This window comes from Acanthopagrus latus, chromosome 14, assembly GCF_904848185.1.
Source record: "Acanthopagrus latus isolate v.2019 chromosome 14, fAcaLat1.1, whole genome shotgun sequence".
Lineage (NCBI taxonomy): Eukaryota > Metazoa > Chordata > Actinopteri > Spariformes > Sparidae > Acanthopagrus > Acanthopagrus latus.
Genome location: NC_051052.1, coordinates 18,088,961 through 18,113,363, shown reverse-complemented (window position 1 = coordinate 18,113,363; position 24,403 = coordinate 18,088,961). Strand labels below are relative to the sequence as shown.

The 24,403-nt window shown below is 42.9% G+C and overlaps 2 protein-coding genes and 2 long non-coding RNA genes across 9 annotated transcripts in view; 1 reads left to right on the top strand and 3 right to left on the bottom strand.

The window, feature by feature from the left end:
- Window positions 1-24,403, bottom strand: part of LOC119032215 — a 1,052,400-nt gene that overhangs the window by 718,687 nt on the left and 309,310 nt on the right. The window lies entirely within an intron of this gene.
- th2 (tyrosine hydroxylase 2) lies at window positions 238-15,059 on the top strand. Of its 2 annotated transcripts, XM_037121124.1 has the most exons (14): window positions 238-471; window positions 1,101-1,275; window positions 1,403-1,491; window positions 2,092-2,159; window positions 2,247-2,297; window positions 2,381-2,526; window positions 2,858-2,993; window positions 3,081-3,150; window positions 3,606-3,662; window positions 3,935-4,030; window positions 4,127-4,260; window positions 4,365-7,107; window positions 7,912-8,021; window positions 9,879-10,176. In XM_037121124.1, exons 1-12 carry the CDS (start codon window positions 238-240, stop codon window positions 4,528-4,530), a joined length of 1,422 nt encoding a protein of 473 aa, XP_036977019.1. In that variant the 3' UTR covers window positions 4,531-7,107; window positions 7,912-8,021; window positions 9,879-10,176. The 2 variants fall into 2 exon arrangements, with proteins under 2 accessions (XP_036977019.1, XP_036977018.1); XM_037121123.1 differs by lacking the exons at window positions 238-471; window positions 1,101-1,275 and adding an exon at window positions 13,424-15,059 and having other exon boundaries at window positions 1,407-1,491; window positions 9,879-10,045.
- On the bottom strand, window positions 3,619-6,074 carry LOC119032218. Its single transcript, XR_005078803.1, has 5 exons — window positions 5,936-6,074; window positions 5,481-5,616; window positions 4,208-4,547; window positions 3,831-4,038; window positions 3,619-3,722 (listed from the first exon to the last, which is right to left on the bottom strand). It is a non-coding gene; the product is annotated as an uncharacterized LOC119032218 (long non-coding RNA).
- On the bottom strand, window positions 11,616-24,376 carry nup37 (nucleoporin 37). Of its 2 annotated transcripts, XM_037121120.1 has the most exons (10): window positions 24,221-24,376; window positions 23,123-23,297; window positions 22,915-23,036; window positions 18,845-18,917; window positions 18,531-18,625; window positions 12,780-12,870; window positions 12,226-12,407; window positions 12,092-12,142; window positions 11,889-11,982; window positions 11,616-11,807 (listed from the first exon to the last, which is right to left on the bottom strand). In XM_037121120.1, exons 2-10 carry the CDS (start codon window positions 23,276-23,278, stop codon window positions 11,694-11,696), a joined length of 978 nt encoding a protein of 325 aa, XP_036977015.1. In that variant the 5' UTR covers window positions 23,279-23,297; window positions 24,221-24,376; the 3' UTR covers window positions 11,616-11,693. The 2 variants fall into 2 exon arrangements, with proteins under 2 accessions (XP_036977015.1, XP_036977016.1); XM_037121121.1 differs by lacking the exon at window positions 24,221-24,376 and having other exon boundaries at window positions 23,123-23,308.

Sequence of the window (24,403 nt, the reverse complement as noted above, 5' to 3'; positions counted from 1 at the left end):
TCCCTCTGAATATAGCTCTATTTTTGTCCCGTAAATAGATGTAACATCATGACGCAAAACGGGCTTTCAGAAAAAGACAAACGCACAAACTCATCTCCATAATCCCTCAGATGAGAAGGTATTTAAACCTGAGCGCAGAGGTGATGCTGACACACACACACAGCTCCCTGTCTGATCTCTTACCACCACACACACACACACTCCCTCTCTCTCTCTCTCTCTCTCACAGACACACAGATGAAGACGGACGGTGTTGTGGCGCCGGCGGCCCCGTTCAGCGGGAGGAAGCAGAGTCTGATCGAGGATGCTCGGCGGGAGCGCAGCAGCTGCTCGTCGGGCTCCCCGGGGCCCTCGAGGTTCGGAGACGGCTTTGTGTTTGAGGAGAAGGACGGCAGGGTCACGCTGAACGTCCTGTTCACGCTCAGCAGTGAGAAAAACGCAGGATTCTTCAAGACGGGCAAAATATTCGAGGTGAGACTCAAATATTCAGCTTTAAGATCAGTTATTGGAGGAAAAGACAGAATATGACAGTAAAAATACACAAAAGTATCATTTACTGAACTGCTGTTTGTTTTAGCCAGTGATGGAAAGTAACTGAGTACATTTACTCAACTTGGATACCATTTTTATGTTCTTGTCCTTCACTCAAATATTTCCAATTTCTGCCACTTTATACTTAAATCATTTAAGAGGCAAATATTGAACTTTCAGTCCACTTTAATTCATGTGATCACTTCAGTTACTTTGTTGATAAAGAGTCATTTAAATGAGTTAAACATTAAATAACTGAATAACTATTGTATTTGAATTTCTAAGTAACCAAGTACAGTTACTCAAGTACTGTATTTTGAAATAGCCTTCATGTATTTTACTTGAGTACTTCAGTTTTCTGTTACTTCATACCTTTTACAGGGAAACTTTCTTCTCCACTATGTTTATTTGATAGCAATACTGTTTTTTTTCTTGTTGCTAAATTTCAGTTATCAATAAATGTGGTGGGATAAAAGATAGAATATTTAGAAGAGCCTGACATTTTACTGCATTGAACAGTGCTACAGTCAGGATTTTTATTTTTTGACACGTTTAAATTTCCTTCCTAGACATTTGAAGCGAAACTCCTCCACATTGAGAGTCGGCCGGGCAGGAAGACGAAGAACAGCACGACGGATCTGGAGTTCTTCATGAGGTGTGAAGTTCACAGCTCCGACCTCGACGTCTTCATCAACACGCTGAAGAGAGTGGTCGACGACGTCCGATCAGTGCCCGAGGAAAAAGGCAACTACCGGATTTTTTTGATCACTGGGACATCATCTGCAACATTACAGGCCTTATTAGATGTTGTCATATGATAATAACATGCAGCCAATTACAGGAGCACTAATTATTTCCTCTCCCGTCACAGTTCCCTGGTTTCCCCGACAGATAAAAGACTTGGACAGATGCAACATGTTGATAACCAAGTTTGATCCGGACATGGACCAGGAGCATCCAGTGAGTCTTCACACGTCTGCTGCACAATGTTACATTTATTTATCAGACAAAAAACTGTGTGTTCATGCACAAATTACCTGCCAATAATTGCTGTAAATTTACAGTGGTGCGCTGTAATTATTTTATCGCAGTAAAGGTGAAAATCACAGTAATATACTGTGTTTCTACAGAAACCAGACATGTTTTCCTGTGAAAATACAGTGTGTTCATGTAAAAATTATTTGTTTTCACGTTAAATGAAATCAAACTGGGAAATTATTTAAACCCTATTCTGTTTGTTGGCCTAACTATACATGACTTTAAAAATATATTACTGTGATTTTACAGTTAATTACTGGCTAATAATTGCAGTAAACTCACAGCAGTGTACTGTAATTATTTTACGCTAAAAAAGATGAAAATCTAAGTAATATTGTTTCTATAGTAACCCAGACACAATTTATCTGTTAAAATACGGTATTTTTATGTATGATTACATTATGATACAATCTGTACTTGATATAAATACACAGAATTACATTAATGTTACTGTAATTTTACAGTAATGTACCATGTTTTCATGTTAACCATGTTTATTGTATGTTTTTTGTTCGTCTGCAGGGTTACAGCGATCCAGAGTACAGAAAAAGACGTGCCTTCATCTCTGAGCTCGCTTTCAGATACAAACAGTGAGTCAGAATTTAAAATAACTCTTCATGAAGCTCCGAGTATCATCCAGACGTCCTCTCATAAAAAAAACCTTCTCTCTGTCACAGAGGAGACCCGCTGCCCACTGTGGAGTACACGGCAGAGGAAGTGTCCACATGGTGAGGATGAGTCCTGCACGTCGTGGATGCAGATTGGAGGGTGACTGAAGTGTACTGATGTGATGATGTTGTTGTGTTTAAAGGAGGGAGGTGTACCGGCAGCTGAGGAGCATCTACTCCAGTCTGGCCTGCAGGCAGTTCATGGATGGTCTGCAGCAGCTGGAGAAGGAGTGTGGCTACGGAGAGGACCGCATCCCTCAGCTCAGAGAGGTCTCCGCCTTCCTGAAAGGTGACAGAAACTGAATAATTGGTACAATGAAGAAAAGTGAATTAACAAAAGATTTTTGCCTTCAAAAGATAGAAAAATATTCTTATTTTCTCGAAATGTTTTCCCAAAAGGCTCTATGCTGCTGTGAACCCACTTTAATGAGTAAAATTGGTGGAATTACCCTTTAATTGATCCATTCAAGCAGTTTAGAGGGAAAACTGCAGCTGTCACATAAATGTTGAGGGATAAAATATTCAATGTTTCCCTTCAGTACAGTACATCAGTAAATGTACTCAGTTACTTTTCGTCCTCTCCTTCATGTGTCTGACGGTGTTTGCGGTCCTGTTTTCAGAGAGAACCGGCTTCCAGCTGCGTCCAGTCGCCGGCCTGCTGTCGGCCAGAGACTTCCTCAGCAGTTTGGCCTTCAGGGTGTTTCAGTGCACGCAGTACATCCGTCACTCCTCGGCCCCGATGCACTCGCCTGAGCCGTGAGTCGTCCTTCTGTTAGAGACCGAGCTTATTAATTCATGTATTCAGCCGCTTGCTCTCGTACTGACTCGACTCTTCTCCGACAGAGACTGCTGTCATGAACTACTGGGACATATTCCCATGCTGGCAGATAAAGAATTCGCCCAATTCTCACAGGTAACTTTCCTGAAAAGCACCCAAATGTTACACTTGGACATCCTGTTAAAGGAGCTCTGTGTGACAATTTGTCGTAATTCACATGAATTCATCACTTTTTATTCGTCAAAAATCAACTTTCTTACAAATTCTTACATTAAATGTACTTAACTATTAAGAAGTTATGTTAAACTAAGCATAAGTATGTGCTGCATGCTGTGGGACGACAGATCGGCTGTGTGGATGATTATTGGAGCTGATATTCAGAATTACTTTTCAGATATTTGGAAGAAGTAATTTAAAAATACTTTGGCTCTGATGCATCATGAACTCTGCAAAGTAACTAGTATAAAGTAGAAGGAAATGGAAATACTAGCAAATGTATTTAGTTACAGTCCATCCCAGGCTGCAGTGTACTGTGTGTTCTGTGATTTGTGTGCATTAACTTTAATATAAATTCATCTGAACATTTCCAGGAGATTGGACTCGCCTCGCTTGGAGCTTCAGATGAAGACATAGAGAAACTGTCAACGGTGAGTTTCTTATTCATCAATTTATTTGTACTGTTAGTTCTTATGAAAACCACAAAGGCCCTGAAGGACAAAAAACACACGACATTACAGAAAACACAACATTTCATTGCAGAAAAACATGGTGGAAACTGTAAAACTGCACAATTCACACATCAGATCCTGACAGACCTGCAGGCTCGCTTCACTTTCCTGGACCTTCAGCTCCATCTAGTGGCTGAAGCAGAGAACAACCCATCATGTGTAACCATCATCTCTTGTCCTTGTGTCCACAGTTGTACTGGTTCACTGTGGAGTTTGGCCTCTGCAAGCAGAACGGCACCGTGAAAGCTTACGGTGCCGGACTCCTGTCCTCGTATGGAGAGCTTGTTGTGAGTCTCTATGTTCAGACACACACACATTTACAACTACTTATTCATTAAATGCTCGGTGTCACTGACAGTCTTTGACTTGTGTTGTCCCTCCAGTACGCTCTGTCCAATGAGCCCGAGTACCGCCCGTTCAACCCAGAGGAGACGGCGGTGCAGCCGTATCAGGACCAGACCTACCAGCCGGTGTACTTTGTGTCTGAGAGCTTCGAGGACGCAAAGATGAAGATGAGGTATCCACTTGTTGTGATATCAGCATCATATCTAAAGTGGTTCTTATCCGCTTAACGTTTGTGCCGAGTCAGAATCTGATGCATCCGTCAACTCCCATTTGCAGGAGATACTCTGCAGCCATCAAGCGTCCCTTCGCAGTCCGCTACGACCCGTTCACCTGCAGCGTGGAGGTTCTGGATCAGCCCTGCAAGATCCAGAACGCTCTGAGCAAGATGAGGGAAGACCTGAGGACCCTCCACAGCGCCCTGGAGAAACTCTGCTCGTCCTAAGACCAGGAGAAGATTCACTCCAGAGAAAAGACAGTCAACCCTGAGTTAATGTTGGCAGTGGACATGTTGGAACTTCACTTTTCTTTATTTTCGATTTTATGCTTTGACGACGTTGTGTTCATCATCTCATTAAGTTTAGGCACAAAGATCCTGTTCTGGCTGATCTGGGTCACAAACCAGGGATCAACTGATACCTTATTATCAGAGTCGGTAACGATAATTAGTCATCAAAGAGACTGAAAACTGTTATTTAGAGCCGGTGAACATTTGAAAATGAAAATCATAGTGAGAACAGTTAGATTGACCAGTGATGGAATGTAACCAAGTACAGTTTATTAATACTTTCCATTTTCTGCTAGTTTATGCTTCCACTCCTCTACATTAACTTGATACCTTTAGTTATAGTTACTTTGCAGATTCAGATTATTCAGTGTTGACAGCAGTGGCAGAATGTAACTAAGTACATTTACTCAAACACTGAACTCAAGTTTAATTTTGAGTTACTTGTACTTTACTTGAGTATATTCATTTTCTGATGGCAGGCAAATATTTTTTCTCAAACATCTTTTTACTCCACTACTTTTTTCCCAGTAAGATCCCATCGGAATTTGTTTATATACGTGTAAATAAATGTTTCATTTACTTTTACTTTACTACTTTTGATACTTCAAACATTACTTTAAGACTTCAACTCAAGTACTATTCCTCTGGGAGACTTTCACTTTTACCAAAGTAGTATTTGAAGACGATGTCTTTACTTTTACTCAAGTGTGACTTTTGGGTACTTTGTGCGATGCTGGTTGGTCATGGATCAGTCCATTCTCATCAAAAACACAGCTGGAAATTGTCCCGATGCCTCGTTAAAAATGTTGAAACACAATCTGATTATTTTACGGGACGTAAACCCCTTGGTTAGGATTAGGAAAAGGTTATTTTTTGGCTTGAATTACCTGTTCTGTTTGCCACAAACATGCCTGCAAACTGTCCTGAGACCTTCTTAAAGATATCCACTGGTATGACGCTTACAAATGTTGCACACAGTCGTCCATCGTCAAAAACTACCCAGTTGTGTCACTCTTACAAAAGCTGGAATGCACAGGAAAGTCCGGTCATGAACAAGTTCTGTGAACGTGATATAACTGGTCTTGTAGAGATGTCTTTATGTATCTACAGAAAACAAATCTGAACACGTGTAGTTTGCAGAAACCTACAAAGAAACTCTGTAGGGACAAACATTCATCGTATACAAGATCTACAAGTAAGATCAGACAAAGAGAATCACAGTAGTCGGGTTTGTGAGGCTCCTCACTGGCATGTTATGTTTCTGTGTAATGTTTCATGTGACGACGATGTAAAAGGAAATAAATGTTTATTTTCCTGAAGAACCGAGCGTCAGTGTTTTCACCCTCTAGAGAGACGATGAACGATGGTTCTGAAGAGAGACGTCCAGCGTGTGCCAGCGGGCTCAATAAGAGACCGGAACCACTACAATACCAGACTTCTCTGACATTTTCTAGCCTTTTTTTTTTTTTTTTTTAAATTCCAAACCGACTATTTCCATTTGGGAAAAACAACAACAACAAAAAAAAATCTTGGAACCCATTTATCTTCATGTGTTATTAAGCAAAGGGAAGGAGCTAATTATGAATGATTTAAGTATCATGTTCCCTTCAGCTGGTCAAGGCCAGAGCCAGCAGTGAGGCCCAGCACACCGAGCCGGGCCAGGTCACCGAGACCTCACAGTCGACCACAGCACGGTCCGCAAAAGCTGCACTGCTGACAGACGCTCTTCTCTCTTTATTTCTCTTTCTCCTCGGGAGTGAGAAATTGGCCCTCGGCGGCTCTTGACGGACGTCCAACGCTTTGATCTCCGTGCAGGCGACAGCGCATATCAAAGCCGCGCACGTCAGAGCTTCATCCCTTTAAAAAAAAAAGAAAAAGACAAATCATCTCCATCTGCAGGACTCGTAAAGCATCCCCGCCATCAGCGCGGAAGGCTGGCAAACCCTCCCATCAGCCACCTTGTGTTGGGAAGCCTTCCCGTCCCATAATTCCACTGTACAGTAAATCAAGCCCCGACTCTGGCCTCCCAAGGAAAACCCTGTGTTTGTGGAGTGGAGAAAAAAAAAATAGTGTGTGAGGAAGGGGATAAAGCAAGTGGAGGGAAAGAGTGATCTACTGCTTGACAAGTTTGCAGGGACACACACATGCATGCACGCACGCTCTCCAAGCAAAAGTCAAACACTTTATAATTTTCTTGTATCTCGCTCTGCATCCAGCGCCCTCAAATCCACAAATCCCCATGAAACCGCCCGCCAGGATCCGAATGTGCTGAGCGCTAAACAAAAGCGGTGTTGCTGCAGCAACGGGGCGACCAATAAGGCATCCAGCTAGATTCCTGTGCCTCGTGTACTCGCCACTCACAAGCTGTATCGTCCCGACTCCAACCATAAGTGTTTCCTTTATTGATGTCAGGGCCCTCCCAGCCCTACGCTGGCTCTGCTGCCTCTTCCAGGGCTGGAAAAAGGGTCATGAGGTTCACTTTGCCCGCAGGCCGGATAACTCAGACAGAAAGACGTGAGTAAATCCGCTGATTTAACGCCTGATAAAGAGCTAAAAGCTTTGTTCGTAGTTAACAAATCAAGTACCGGGGATTTTATAGATCAGTTGTAAGCCAGCGAAGGGGCAGATCAACCTTTTGGGAAAGAGGTTTGAAGAGACGTACCAACCTCAGCTCATCATAAATCATCCTGGTGAGACGCAAATATGATCAGAGAAGGACTGAGAGCTTTCCAGATGTTGAACGAGCACAATATCTGAGCGTGCTCTTCACTTTTAGACTTTAGGTTAACATTCACTAAATGTTTTGGCTCAACCGTTTAGCCACTACTTGTATCTATTTCAGCCATTAGCCGTAACTTTCAGCTACCGTTATCTAATTCAACTGTTTATCAATACTTTTTTGCTAACTATTCCCACCATTTTACTTAAAACATTCAGCCATTTACATTAGCTGTGCAATTAGCCTTTTGTTTGCGTCCATTACTTTTATATGTCTCAAACATTCAAGCTACTAACGACTCTTACCTACATGTATTTCAGGTGTTAGCATTACTTTTAGCGATAACGTAAAATGAATTCAAATTTTATCTGTTACTTTTTGCTGACCATTTCAAACATTCGAGCTAGCATCAAGCTAACATTTAAGCTAGCAACTGCTTTTATCTATTTCAGGCATTAGCCACTACTTTTAGCAATAATGGTACATTGTTATTTCATCCAATAGCTAGCTAGTGATGATGCTGAACATTTATTCAATGATAATAGACAAAGAGGAATAAATACTGTAGGTATGATGCATTTGAATGTTTGTTTTTTCAGTTAGTACAACGGCAGGCTAGTTTCCACCTGCTTCCAGCCTTCATGCTAAGCTAGGCTAACTATGTCATGCTTCAAGCTGTGGACGCTTTGAAGTCTTGGAAATAAATCAAGTAAGTGTATTTCACTAAATGTAGAATTATTCTTTGATTAAGAAGAACTTTTATATCTATCTAGAAAACACCTTTGGATGGTATTTTTTCCTCCAGGAGTAAACCTTTAAAGCTAGCTTAACACATTTATTTCGCTAGCTCTTTAGTTTGTTAGCTCCACTATGGTTGCAAAGGCTTTTTAGTCATTAATAACGTACACGTAATTATGTAAGGGTAACAAAACAAATGAGGTGCACATTAACCTGCTGTAGCGGTGTTGTTGGGTGTTTTCTCACTCTTAGATAGCATAGAGCTAGCTGATGAGCTACCATCTTGCCCAGCTAAGATAAAAACATCTTGCTCTTTGTTCCCAAAATGTTGAATTATTCCTTAAAAAAAGATGATGGTGAGTCATCTGTAGAGGGGATAAGAGGTCACGCTGGAGGAGAATAATCACCGCCAAACCAAAACATTTCCCTTTTTAATGACCTGTGCCTGAATTACAGGCCATTAAGTTGAGCTATTGGTTACGTTACCGCATTAGAAAGTGATACCAACAAATCCATGGTGCAGCTGTCACAGTTTGGACGATCAACAGACGCCAATCAAAAGTGGTGATGGAGCACTTTTCGATTGACTTTCTTCTACTCATCACCATCAACATAATGGCTTCATTCTGGGAAAGCATTGCACAACAAACCGGCCATGAGATTAAATCAAACACCGGCCTCAAAGAGCTTTAATCTCCTTCTTTGTTTCCCTTCATATCATGCTCCTCATTATTTTTATTTGCTCTCTTTTTGTTGAGCCCGGGCTTAAAGTTGGCTCGGCTGCAGAAGAATTATCTGAGGGGGGAGATTAGGAGAAAGTTGGTGAGGATTTTTAAGGCAGTCTGATCCCTCTTTCATCCATTTCACGGTTTGTTATTAGTCCACACACCGCATGAGGTCAGACTGTTTGCGAGGCGTAATAGCTTCATTCAGGTTACATCAAAAAGGTAACATGGAGGCCCGGGGCCAGTGACATCTGAGGACGTGCTTCCAGGAAAGACTCTGTCAGATCTCCAAGATGGATCATACGTTGGGTGAAATCTGAAAAAAAAAAGAAATAAAAATAAAAAAAAAATCTCGATTGCTATTCTGCTCCTCGGCCATCAGATGGTGTCCTTGAGTCGCTGGGATTTTTTTTGTAAAAAGCCACTTCATGACTCATGATTCACAGGAAAGTGGTTCAGTTAGGGGGTCCAGTATCCTTTCCTGTGAGCTTTTTGGAAATCACTCAGTGTGCGCGGATGAAAACGCCAGCTTCTTGCACCTAAAGCAGGGCGAACGTAGAGAGCGGAGACCACATTGGAGCAGGAGAGCGGTAGTGTGTTATGCTTTGTGGATGGCGGTTAACGCGGCCCGTCCAAGAAACATACGAGTTTGATGAACTGGTTTGACATAGTGGAGGTCTGCACGGCCTCTGCTCGCTCTGCTCGGTCGTGCAAAAGCAGCGCTGTGTGGTAGAAGCGAGCGTTTCTGCATTTACAGTCCAAAAGACTGAGACCTACGGAAGCCCTGATGGTCCAGTGAGAGTTTTCTAATTTTCTGGTGATCCATTATCTGAGTCTTAAATACTCTCCTGTGTTTGTGACTCGAGAACTGGGGTGAAAAAAGGTTTCAGGAGACTTTTTTTTTTCCATGTGTGAAAACTGAGTGAAAGTAAAAATTCAGGGTAGAAAAAATAAAGTGCCAGGAAAAAAAAATGTTGTCTGTGAATCCAAGTGGATGTTATGCTCTTCCTGAGAATTTTAGTTTCTTGATGTTCAAACACAAAAAGAGAAACTTTCCGTACTGTCTGTCCACTCCCTCCATATTTCTGCATATTTTTCAAAAGGCTTACGGATACGGACCAACGGACCAGAACCTCCGGTAGCCATGAGAGCAGCGTAGCCGAGCGAGACGACGATGACCACGGGACATGGGAGACGTTTTTGTCCAGGCACAGACGGTTAATACAGATCAGCTGGGAGGAGATGAGACATTGGCGAAGGAATACTAGAGGTTTGTCCAAGACTGATTTGACTCTGAGTGGCGCCCTCTAGTGGCTGTACCGCTTAACATCCACTACTATGTGAAGGATGGATCTATAAATGTACGTAAACGGAGCATAAATAAACCATAAAACAACAAGACAGCCTTCCTATGCTGATTGGAATTCTCTTTAGCAAATTCTGTATCTGTGATTAAATTAGTTTATTAATCTTCCAAGGACATAAGCTTGATGTCTTGATCTTTGATGGTGTGGGTCTTTGGACACAACTGATCCAGGTTTTGTAGACTTATTAAACCCCTTGGAAACCTTTTGCCTATGTTCAGACTACCAGCCTTAATCTGTTTGTTGGCATATTGAGATCGTCTCTAGATAAAAGAGAATAACTTCATTGTCCGACCGAATCAGGTGAATTGTCTTTGGTCTCACCGAGGAAAATACTTGATTTCAGCAAGCAGAAAAACACATGAAACGGGGTAATTAAGATTTCTACTGACGATCTCGCCGCTCATTTTGGATTTCGAAGTCCTGCTTAGCTTGAAATGCACCTTTGACTGCTGGCTCTTTAATTTACTCCCCGAATCCCCAAACCTGATTATTTCAGCTTTAATGTGACAATATAAGAGTCTCTCGCTGTGGTCTCAGACTCCTGGACCCTGCTGTATATTAATAAAGCACAATAATCTAATCTGTTAGACGAGTATAAATGCGCGTTCATCCAACGCTCCACCCTTGAGGATTCAGTACATCTGTGGAAACAAGTGATCAGCTGTCACCTCCGATGATTCACGGTCGAGTTAATTAAATGAATGCCCTCTGCAGCTTAGCGGGCGTATGGCTGCTTTGAAAGCGGAGATGCTGGTGCTTCACACATGGCATTCCTGTGATAGTATAATGAGTCCTTGTTTTACCGGAAGGCATTACAAGTCTCAGCCCAGTGAGCACGTCTTGTTTCATGTTTGGTTTGAGGGGGGCATCGATAATTATTCGCCGAGGTAAGGTGATGCGCGTCTCCTCCTCCGCCTGCCTCCTCGTGAACCGCTTTGTTTTGCATGTCATGGAACTGGAGAAGACCTGAAATGCCCCCAGACTCTCAGGCCTCCCAAAGCTTTTCCTGCGATAACTAACCCAATACACTTTCACCCGTCACCCCCCCCTGCAGGGTTCGTCCGACTGCTGGACTCCGGCCAGGCCTCTTGGTTTTTCCCCTCATCCGAACCTTCCTGTGGATTTTTCTGTGCACCACAGCAGGCCCGTACAAAGATATATTCTTGATGTGATGCGGCATCGACCATTGACAGCGAGAACACAGAGAGAGCGTGAGAAAGAGAACACCTGTGGTATGATGATCACGTTGGCAGCGTCTCCTCGAAGCATTCTTTCATACTACAGCTCCTCTTGGCAGGACATAACAGACGGCTGATGTAACTTACTCTGAAGACGAGAGAAAAACGAGCTCCTTGTAAAGACCCGAGCAGCCCTCTGTTTATCTGTAGCTGACCCGACAGGGAAGTCAGAAATAATAAAGAACGAAGCTCTCTGCAGCCTGCGTCCGTCACATCTTCAGACAGACTCGCCGGATACTCAGAAAAATATTTTATTGAACATCTACTAGAAGAAAAACACACAGGACCATCGCTGAAAGTGCTGTACAGGCGTCTACATCTCGGTCATCCAAAAGCAAATCTTCCTGTCGCCGCCGATCACGCAGAGCGGGAGCGTCCGGTGCCAGCTCAGGCCGGATCCCACGGCGGCGGACCCGATCATCACCGGCTGTAACGACATCAGTATTCGATGTGAGAGCTAAAGGGGAATATTGTAAAAATAAGATCTGGAGCTTGAAAAGTGTCTGACCTGCGGGTGGCCAAGATGGTGGATGAGTAACTGACTACAGATCTTTCCAGGACATCCGGTGGTGGCAAAGAGGTTTTCGTTGGCTCGAGACCACCTGAGGAGAAGATCTCTTTAAATATCATCGTGTTTCTTGATGGAAATTGGTGAAAACCAAATACGACAAGCCTCAAAATAATTTACAACGATGAATGTACTCCTCTTACTTGAATAACCGCGCTTTATCTATGTGGGCTGGTCTTTTTTCCTGAGGGTAACTGCAAAGAATAAAAAACGAGATTCAAGCTCCATCACAAAATGATTCTATCGTGCAGCATCAGTGGTAAATAACCTGAGTTACCTGGAGCGAGTTATGTCCCAGATGAGCCAGTTGTTGCCCGCCACAGCGCCGACTTTGATCGTGTTGGTGAGGCACCAGTCGGCTGACATGAGCGGCGACTGACCGCAGTCCAGCGACAGGATGGCCTGCTGGGTCACCAGGTCGTAGAAGCGAATGGTTCCCTTCTTCTCTGCCACCATTAACTGGAGAGGAGAGACGCATCATTGAAACTAAAATGTGTAGTTTATGTTGCTAAGGTCAATCTACAAAACAGTCTTTTATTTGAGGATACTGCGGTGGCCCAGGCGACCTGTGAAGGTGGCCTGGATGATCAGATCTCAAACGCGTCCTGAATTGGATCACTCAGGATGGATCTTTAAACCAGGTCTGAACAGGGCCTGTGGTTCTGAAACTCACACCTGTCATCTGAAGGTCACGTGGCTTCAGAGGAAAGTGTCATCTTCTACTTCACCTGACTTCATGACTGGAAGACAACACTGCAATTTCACACGGCCAAACAACTCAAGAGTCTGACCTTTGAGTGCGAGCGTGCACCTGAAACAAACCCGTCCTACCTTGAAGGCTTCCTCTGGGTGCCAGCACACGCTGATGCCAGGAGAGCGAAGTCTTAGAGTCGTGTTTTCATTTCCATCCAGGTCCCACACTCTGTTTTTTAAGGGGAACAAGATAAAGATAAATAGCAAAACACAGGACTTATAATCAGTTCCAATTAGTGAATTTACAGACTGATTCGACTTGATGTGTGAACCAACCTTGGCCTGAAATCAAAAACAGGATCCACTACCTCCTAATTAATAACAAAGACGGGGTTTCAGAGTAGCTCCAAAAATAGAGTCGGTATTTGAACCGCCCTCAGATGCTTACATAACATCTGAAAGAATTCACCTTCCCAAGGTTTCTTTCTTTCTTTTTTTTGTTGTTGTGCTCCGTCTAAAAACAGAGTCATATTTTTCAGCGTCTGGACGGTTTAACTGTGACACGCGTACAGCAGGTACAACGTCAGAGGTTTTGTTATGACTGCGGCGTTCGCTGACAGATTCGAGCTCGACTTTTTCCAATAATTTGCGAATATTCCCGCTTTTAATGTGGGCAGTGATAGACGACGTGTTTATATCCAAGCTCATGTTTTCTCCTAATTGATTCAACTCCTGCTGCTTTTGTGCGCAAAGTGATGTACAGGGTCTTTCTGCTTTTCCAGGGAAAAAGAGCTCCTTTCTCAGATCTGGGCCCTGAGCTGTGAAGACAGACCGACTTATGCTGGACTCCTCTTTCAGGGAAAAACTGCCGGCCTCACATTACATTGAGCTATGATAGCAAGGGCAGGGGGTGGGTGGTGGGTGGTGGTTGGTGGAGGTGGTGGTGGTGGGGGGAGAACATCACCCTCGCCTGAGTCGGCGTTACGCTCCACTCACATTACAGCAAATGTTTCGCTGTGGGCGGCCCGCTGCCATTCATTTTCTGTGGAGTATAGAGAGGGCAGCTGAACGCACGTCAATTGAGGAAGGGCAGCGGAGAGAAATTGAACGGCATCCGACTTTGTGCAAATCAAAATAGAGAAGACAGAGAGGCAGAATCAAAGCTCTGTGCGAGGATGATGACCGGTCTTCATTTGAATAATAGCAGATTCTAAAAGCCGAATCAGACCTATGATAGCAAAAGCAGCTGAGGAACACCACGGATGTAATGGATCACTTGGATGGAGAGAACTGCCGGTCCTGAGACCTGGATCTATGGTTAACCACATCTGAGCGGTCCTGAACTATACCAAAAAAAAAAAAAAGGTGGGGACGGGGGCAAAGGGGTGGCTGCAAGTGTTTCTGGGAATATTAAACAAACGCTTGTGAAGCATGGGAAGGCGCTGACTGATGAGGTCATGCAGAAGACATCATCTAATAAAGCCCAAAAAGTACCTCCAGAGACCATCTAAATGTCAAGTGTGTTGTTGGAGAGATTGATGTCCTCAGCGGTGCGGTGTAGGGGAGGATATGCCCCGTCTCAGATGAAGACCTCAGTAAACACTCAACTTTTCCTGCTTCATCTCCCCTGCAGCAGGATAGAGCCCTGTCGAAACTCTGGGTTTCTTTCCTTTGCCCATGTGCAGACTCAGCCAGAGCCTCCACCATGGAGCATGAGTGAGGAGAAAAAAAAAAAAAAAAAGAATAACCCCCAGACCACACCAGGAAAACAACGGCTAAACCCTGTTCTTTCAGACCACTAGCCAAGCAGAGCTCAATTGCACACTACACCACCAACGGCCAAACTGTGGTCAACCACTCTGCCCTTCAAATGGAGAGCACCGGCTCCCCAAAAAAACATAACCTTTTCCAAACGAGGTGAAAGACATGAGACACGAAAACACGCGTGACCGCCTCTGATAAAACACAGTGTAATCGCATAACACTACATCGAGCAATAACACTCTGCTTCCATGTACAACAGAGTTGAAAAGGACATCTGAAGTCCAGTATTGTGTTATCTAAGTGAGAAAACAGCGTGGCCAAGAGAGTTACGGTTTGTCAATGTTTCCCATAAGTGGAGGAAACGGGAAATGCCGTTAGCGCTGTGTGATCTGATTTATTGTAGAGAGCAGAACAAATAATCGAAGGGGACTGGAGGGAGAGAACGGGAAGAATCGAATAATATAATCCCATCACAGAGCCTCTCGCAGGGTCGCTCTGGTCAATGTCTGCATCAGCATCTAATTCAACAGGACCTGCTCAACAACAGATTCCGATTTCATTTTGACAACCACGTAACGTTATCTGTTCTCAAAACCTTTACTGCTGGGAGCAATAGAGTTGAGAGTGAAAACCATTTCACTCTCGAACACCTGGTGAGTTCAGGGACCTTTATCAGGACTAGTAAAGATAACTTCCCAGCCAGGGAGACTTCCAGGCCTGGAGATAGAGTATGAGGAGAGAGTGTGGAGTAGCTCAACTAAAAAATATGTATCCTTTTCTTTGCTAATTAAGGAGAAAAAAAGCCCACATCAATAGGATTACAAATTTATTTGAAGCTGATCTATCATCTACTACCAAGCAAGGCTGTTGGGATGGAAACCGGGTGAAAGCTAGTTAGCAAGTGAGTAGAAAAGTAAAAATACAGAGTTTAAAGTTATGAATGAGTGGTTTAAATAGTTTACTAGAATGATATGGCTACAGAGGACAGCTCAAATTGATAGCTAACGGCTAAAATAGATAATGTTAGCTAAGTGTCACTCCTGAAACAGATCATGCTAGCTAGAAGTACTGGATTAACTGCAACAGGTCGCTAAAAGTTGAAGTTTTTAAAATAAAAACAACTGAAAAGTTAAAAAAAGAATGAATTAGATAACGGTAGCTAAAACTAAAGGCTAATGGCTAAAACAGATGGTGTTAGCTAAGAGTAATGGCTAAAAGAGTGAAAAACTAATGGATAGATTTGAAATAGCAAATTGCTAATTATATAGCTCACGTTAATGAATGAATGGCTAAGGGCTGAAATAGGCAACGTTAGCTAAAAGTACTGGTTACATGAGTGGATAGGACCGCTGAAAGTTATTAATGAATGGGTGAAATAAATAATAGCTAACAGCTGAAACAGATAATGTTCGCTAAAAGTAATGGCTGAAATGGAGAGTGCTCGTTAAAGTTACTGCAGAAATGGTTGCGATAGTTAAAAATAACTAAATAAAATAACTAAAAAAGAATGAAAAATTGCGTGACTGCGCGTTGTTGAGAAGGATTAAAGCAGCCTAGTAAGTGAAAAGTTATTAGTTCAGCTGAATTATGTAATTTTAGCTAAAAGTAGTGCGTTGATTTTAAACAATAATTAATGTTATGGCTGAAGTTCAAGGCTGAATGGTTTGAACAGGTAGCTAAAATGGACAAATGAAAGAAAAAACAGCTTAACCTGTAAATAGCCGAGTTAGATAAAGATAATGAATGTGTGTTTCAAATGTTAAAGAAAAGTAATATATAATGTTTTTTTAAATTACAAAGTGTTGCATAAGGCGCAGCTTTAAATCTATTCAGAGGAACACATTAATGACATGACGACTTGTGTCACATCTGAGCGAGCCGTCCAGGGTACGTCAGGTTAGGATGGAAGACATTATTGAAGCGTGGATGAGATATGAAGCCGTTGTAATTTGTTTCCCCTTACACAACGTCAGAGATTGAGGAAGGGAACGGATTACCAGCGAGAACAGAACGAAACGCTTTGAAACATAAACATAATGCAGCAGCAGCAGCAGCAGCAGCAGGTGTGCTTCATCCCGAGTTCATCAGCGAACTCAGTCAACCCCAAATCCCCTTTATGATGTGCAGTGTGCCCTTGTGATCTCTAGATGGCACATTTCCCCACAGACAGACTGGCGTCACTCCACCTATACTGATACCACGAGATGTTTAGACTACGCCAACCAAAGTGTAAACTCCCCCGAGGGACCGTCGGAGTCCAGTTCCTCCGCCTAGATGCCGCGGCGTCAATTTGCATGTTGGCTGCAGCAGAGTTCCCACAACTGCAGGGGACCGTGTTGACAAAGCTAAGCAAACTTATAGTAGAGGCACCGCTGCCAAACCCAACAGAGTGATGGAGAGGTCAGGAGTCTATACATGCAGGAACACACTTCCTTCCCTCCCCGTTTCCTCCTCTCATATCGAGGCTCAGTTTGTGTGGGCTGACTGGAAGGTCCTCTCCTGTTAACTTGATCTATCCGTTGTTCCGCCTCTGTCTTCCTCCCGCGTCCCATATTTTCTCAACATGACAGAATTTAAATCTTTCAGCAGATGGAGCGCACTCCTGTTTTCTCTGGCCGGTCAGCGGAGGCACGGGGAGGAGGAGAGTGGATGGGAGTGGAGGAGACTTGTTCATACTCGCTCTCAGACCTTCTGATGCAGCAGGAAAAGGAACGACCATCGAGCCCGTCAAAGTGTTTTACAATGACAGATTAACTGGCTGTCCGGTCTCAGATAAGCACTGACGAAAGATAGATTTGACCTCCGCTTTCAGATTAACCTTACAGAACATATTCTGTGCCCCAGGGCTGAATAACAAACCAAGTGCAGCAGCGGAACATGTATTCTGTGGCTCCCTGTCGGTGGATGCTACAGTTATTTATGATTAACGGAGTAAAGTTAGAATGATTAAATCAACTTTTCTGTCGCTTTCATTTTACTGGTCATACTTTTATTAACGTTAGGGGATGTTTACGCAACATTTCGGACATAAAACTGTGAACTGTAGTTGGGTTTTGGCTGGTCGTTCAGCACACACGGTGTTCTGGGGGCCTAAAACTCACAAACTTTTGAAACTTTGAGTATGATCTTTTGAAAACGGCACACTACGGTGAAAACTGTGACGACAAGGCCCGGCTTCCCTCATCTGGGGTACGATTTACAGCCAGGCATGATCAGCAGGACAACAAGAAACATGGTCGACTACCGAGCTTTGCTTGTACCGCTGACTCATCTGAGTTTATGGATTAGCTGAACCATCACAGGTGTTTAAATTGCAAAGTTATCAGGCTCTACGGTCTTATCCTTTCAGTTGTTTTTGCAAATTCGTGTGCACATGGACAGTTTTCAAATCGTTGTCATACGTACTTTTCTGTTTTCAGCAAACCTGTTATCATGTATTCGTGGCCTAAATATCAGCCAGTAACAACTGAACAATGATTTTTTTCTTACATACAAACAGAATTTCTTTGGGTTGATTTCTTTGGACAGAAGAAGTCGTCTGAAGACGTTCGCTTGGACTGTGATGCAGAATTTGCAGTATTTTCTGACATATTACATTTACAACAATTAGTTGAATAAAACAATCTGCAGATGGAACTATAATGAAAATAGCTGGTCTGCAACTTTTGGGTCAAGTCTAGTTTAGGACTAATTTGAAGAGGAACAGGACTCAGTACTGCACCACATGTGTGCATGTTCCAGAACCAGCCTGCTGATGTAGAGGGGGTTGTCCCTGAGGTGACCCTGGCTACCGACACACTTTTTCCCTCCTCTAGCATTAATTGAAAGGGAAATTTTGGGGACCTTGTTATGGGTCCCCCTTAGAGAGGAAAATCTTTCTGCAGCTAATTGGATTTCCATATTTAACCAATTAGCTAGAAAAGCTACAAAGCGGCTCTGTGCTTACGCACGGTCACACTGGAGCATGTTGTGCTTAGCATCGTGTTTCACTGTGGAAACACAGTCAGGACTTTCTGCACCATTAACAGAGAACAGAACTGAAAATCAGAAGCTGGGAACACACACACACACACACACACACACACACACACACACACACACACAGAGTAAGAGAAGGGTTTGGACCTGCAAGTGTGGTCATCACTGACGGAAGCAATTTGTTTCCCCTCTGTGGGCTCGAACACCAAATGGTTAATGTAGCTGGTGTGGCCCTCCATCACCTAGGCAACCATACAGAAAACAATATGTCAACAAAAACAGTCAAATGAGCATTTTTCTTGCAAACTTGGGCTTTTTTTCACTGGCTGCAGCTCGACAATCTGAGCGCAGGGCTACGTTTCCTGTATCACTAACGACCAAATGTCAGTGCTAAGTAAAGAAAGTTTTAACAGCGACTGACAAGCTCGGTTCTGGCCAATGTGCTCCAGATGTTGCTCTACCTTGACTTCATGCCTATCCTGAAGATCAGAAGTCAGCAGGCGTAGCTTTCTGTCAGCCGCGGCGGTGCAAAATCTGCAAAAAAATAATAGAAAAAAGGAAGAGAGAGGAAGAGGAAAAGAAAGGGAGGACGTAAAAACAAACAAAGAGAGAGAACATCAAAACAGAGTCGGACTGTACAGACCCAGTGACAGATGAAATCTCTTTTCTGCGTTTTCATGCCTGCAGCCTTCCCAGACTGACACCTCTGGATGAGAGCGTCGGTGTGTGTGGTAGAAACTTGGACGGCGATCAGTGGAAACACTGCCAGGGAGATTCTAATTGCAAGCTAAGATAAACAGGGAGAAAAACAAGATTCCTCACGCCATTTACGCATGTCTCTGTTCGAGAAAGAACCTGAGGAGGACTTTCCCTCTAATCAGTCGTACTACACACCAGTGCCTGCAATTATTCACACAATTACACTAACTCACTTATGACAAGAAAAACACACACATATCACCAGAATAAACAGACAGCGGTTCACACATTTGCAGTCGCAGGCACAGATGGATTTGGCTTTATGTCACTATAAACACCCTTAACGTGCTTCAGGGTATTACTGCTACAGTAGATTAGATTATATTAGGATAGGCCGTCTAAACCTACAAATTAGTGTTATACTTTGGAGTAAAGCATGGAACACATTCTGGCTCTTTTTACCTTTTCTTTTCTTGAATGTCGAAGCTTTTAAGTCTCTTTATTTTTCTGCGATCGTCTTGCGCAACACGAAAAAAAAAAGAGATCACAATTAAAAGGGAAAGTCGGCTGAATTTGAGCTTTGTTGTTGAGGAGCGCCGCGATTGTTTCAACATGAGACAGAAATGAGAGACATCAGTTTCACCTTTCCCGTGTGATATCACCACAAGGTGCATATTGAATTCCTCCCACAGGAATCAATGAAGGTACATCTTATCTTATATCAACAAAGACCTGAAAACACAGTCTATGTGGAAAAAAAAGGAGAAGCATCTTTAAGTGTGTTATCTCTTTAGTGGCATCAACATTTGAATTATGAAACCTGAATCCTTTCAGCGTTTCACTTGATACACTACAACAATAAAACAGCATCCTGGGAAATACTTTTATTTGGGTCTACAGCCGTAACTAAGGCTTGAATAAGCATATTTTGCAAAGTCTCAAATACATCTTTGGTACCCAGTGGCTGTACCTTCAGCTTGGTTAGGCGTGTAAATGGTTGGGACGCTGGTGAGGGTTCATGTCGCTGTCACCGTTTTACTGACCCCTACTGGCTGATCATGACGTCAGAACCGTTGAGGGTGAGATAGCGTGAACTTTTGCATGTTTTGCCCTCCTGGGACCCTTTTTATATCAACAAAGAAAAGGTTCTGTTTCAATTTGCACACCTAATTTTTAACCAATTTTGAACTGTTTGGAGGATTTTGACCAAAAAGAGAACATGATAATTTAGTGCCATAAAAATAGCAGGTTTCCCTTGAACCTGAACATGATTCTAACTTAGTGTTTCCCACACATATACTTTACTGGTGACCAATTTTAGTATTTTTTTGTTTTTGTTTTATTTTTTGCATCCATCCGAGAGAACGACGATCTGTTTGCATTCCCTTAATTACTGGACAATCTTTCGTTGCAGTTTCCTAAAATTCACATATGCTCTGCAGTGAAACAGAGAGACTCGCTGGTGTTGCATCCCTCCTGTAAACACATTGATCGTGATGCGTCCTCTCCTATTTAATCCATCCCTTCTCATATCGTTATTTCATTAAAGCTTGTTAGTGCATTTGCTATTTGCAACGTCATCTGGTACCACATATATTTTATTTTCACAAAAATCAGCCGTTCTTCCATCCTTGTTCTTTTGATTTGTTGTTTTGGTTGTGTGGTTTTATGTTATTAATGTTTCGCTTAGGATATACTATTTTATTATGTTTATATAAGTGGTGTAAAATGGTCTTAAAACTGCAACAATATCATTAATCGCATTCATTTCTGGGATTATTTGCCGTCCTCCATAATCCTTTTCATGACAGGCCTGACCGTGAGCAGCAGCTTCTTCATTTCCTTCCGACTCTCTGAAGGTCTGTTTACCTGTTTATCTTCAGTGTTTTGTGTTCTGTGCTTCTTTTCCTGACTGGACGAGACTCATAAATCTGTGTATGTGGTGGAAGTCAGTCGTTATGCGTCTTTGCAGGATTCAGTAATCCTCCCATTACGTGCCGCTGTGGTGGACGGTGGCAGCGCTGCAGCTCGAGCCCCCTCTCCCCTCCTCTCCTCCCCTCAGCTCTCTCGCTCTCTCTGGGCCCCTGCTTGAGGCAAGCCCGTGAGAACGTTGTACTTTTCCTGGAAGGCACGGCTACGTGCAGATCGAAGGGAGGGATGGAACCTGAGTGGGCAGTCATCAGCGCAATAACATGTGCGCACGTCACAGGGCTGGCTCGAGGGCCCTGCGGAGTAAACCACAGAAGGCCAGGAATTATCGCTGCCTTTCCTTTTCAATTACAGAAAGCTTAAACACCTCCGGAGGGAGCACCGAACCTTCCCTTCCACTGCTCCAATTAGGAGGAAACTCTTGCTTTCTAACAATCCACAGTTAGGTTACTTCCCTCCTGTCCAAGGCCACCTGAAATAACTTGGCTCACATCCTGGCAGCTGCAGTGTGTGACAATGAAAGGCGGCTATGAGCACTTTCACACAGCGTGGCTGCTCTGCTTTCTGCACAACTGCCTCTTGTTCTAGTCAGAGGAGTGCTTGTGAATAATCACAGCGCTGTGTTTAAAGACAGAAATGTCAGGTTTCTGATGTGGGAGTGAATCGTGGCCTCCTAATCCTGTTACAATGCTCTGATGACCTCTTACATAACAAGAGGCCCACTATCAACACCGTCTTATATTAAAAACACAGTTATGCTTATAAGGTCATTACTGCAACTGACTGATGACTGAGCAAATATGTCAGCACACTTTGCATGATGGATGGAGGGCGGAGCTGCTCGAGGGGCATGTCCGTCAAACTTAACACTGAACCTCCAACTGATGTGTGTGTGTGAGGTGAAAATGGAGGGCTGCATTGGTTAAAAGCATCTAATGAATATGATGTTGAGTTTTAAAAAGTGTAAATCCACCACGACATACTCGCTGGTTTGTAGACTACCGTTTTGAAGCCTTGAGTTTGGCATCATGGCTGTCGGAACCAGATGTGACCATATTTTGACGGGACGGTGAGGATATCCTTGCGACATGTCAATCTCAAGGTTGCCATGCCCTAAATCATACCCTGCTTCATCATCTGTTTGACTTAAAATGGGACCATAATTTACAAAATGAACATCATGTTATATTGAAGCAGATTTGAAACTAGAGATTGAGACCATGAACTCATCAGGAAACTGTTTACTGAGGTAACAAATTAACTTATAAACAGAGTTATTTTAAAAGCTTCAATGAAAAAGCTTTGGGTTTCGGACTGTTAGTTGGACAAATGAAGCAATCTGAAGTTGCACTTTGATGTTTGGGAAATCTTTTCACATTTTTGACTATTTATAAAATAAATTACTCAATTAAATGCGAAAAAAATGGCTGATTGATCGATAGTGATAGTGAATAATAACTGATAGTTGTAGCCCTCCTAGGGACCAAAGGGCAAAAATAAACCCTTGATGAGTATGCCACTGCAATTGCAGATTAGAAAACACAACAGCATCATACTTCAGGAACTTGTTATATATCAGTTTATAAGGCTGAACATTGTTAAAACACAAAGAAATGTTTTTAAATTTTGCAGCTTTTTATTTGAAAGAAAAAGGATTTTGTATTTTGTTTCACTCGTGTAATATAAATCTGACACTTCTCATCTAAAGCTGCTCGATGTGCGAAAAACAATTATGTCCACTGTGTCTGACTCTGACACGTTTATTTTCCATCAAGCAGTGAAATGCTTTGCATAATGAAACATATTGAGACTGATTTGCATCCCAGATCCTACTACCATTCTATCCTCCACCATGCACAGTCAGGAGGTCATAATATCCTGTGGTGGACATGAGTACCAGTACCTGATAGTGGGTATCCTGTCCAGCCGGGACTCGGGGCTCCAGGCGAGAGCATCCACGCGCAGTTCAAGATGAAAAGCTCGAAGAACATTAAATTCAACTCCCTCAACGTCCATATCCTCCTCCTGTGGGTACAAGCATGTGATCAGAAAAGGATAAAGCGGGTGATACTTTAGGTGAACGAGGTTATGTGATATTGCATCTCTCTCACTTGGAACTGGCAGGTGCCCACTACCACATACTGGTTTCCACCGTAGGCCAGGAGGGAGACGGGGGTCCCAGAGCTGAAAGGACTGAATTCAACCACATGGACGTAGTCCTCGCACGGCACCGTGTAGGTGGGACTGCGGCTCGAGTCCTCCTGCATTGTGTGTGTCCTGGTGAAGCTGGATTCAGATCAGAGATTCACTGTAATACATGACAATTAAAGAGGACAGATAGAAGGCTGCTTCTACAGAGTATGGTTGTACTGCTTTTTTGGTAGGAACAAAATCTATAGTGGAATGAACATGTGGTCATTTATATGAGATTAAAAAACAAAATGCTACCAATCAGCTTCACCTGCCATCAATCAAATAGTTCTTCAACTTCTGACGAGCACAGACACTTGAATCAGACACCCTCACAAGGTATACATGCTCTGGATTTTTGCTTGGAGAGAGCGTTGAACCAAACCTCATTAATATTTCTGCCTATTTTATGTATACTAGTTTGCACAGAGACATGTAAAGGTAGCAGGGCACGATTGAGGTATTATTACTTAACTATATCGATTATCCTTTCATACGGCTAACATGAACACAGACACAAAGCCGTGATGTTTGATATATATGCGATATGATTTGTTTAACTGGAGGTCAGCTGAGGTTAAGTTGGAGGTAACGCCGATATTCAAACAACACAATGACGACCCAAGAGAAATACGAAATGCCGAATTTAGAATAAGACTACCGACTAGTGTATGGTTGAATAAAGCTCACAAATAAATAGGATTACAGTTGAACCAGGCAGTATTCAAGTACCTAAATAGAAATGGGTTGAAAATACACAGTGGAACGACTCGTTTCTGGGCTAATAAGAAACAAGGCGATCTACCACTAAGTATATTATGTCATCATACTGTGTGAGCTTACGTTTTATCCACAAAACCTTGTTAATTTACCTCACGTTGACATGGCAATGTGTCACCCGGCACTAAGCTAAAAACGTGTCCGCTATCTGGTTCTACTCTTGTGTACAGCTAGCCAGGAATTAGCAAAACATAACTTCATATTGCCAGTTTTTCAGTAGATAAACTGATAATAATTACCTTTTGGTTATGAGAGTTTATTCCGATTCAGAATACAGCACTGATTAATACACGTGAATAGCTTATTTTCATTAATTTCTTTGAATCAAATGGTGCGCGCGTTTGAGATGTTGTCAAGCTTCTTCCGGGTTCGACATGGACCGTACCATCGAGTGCAGATGTCGAGGGGGGTTCGCTCAACGT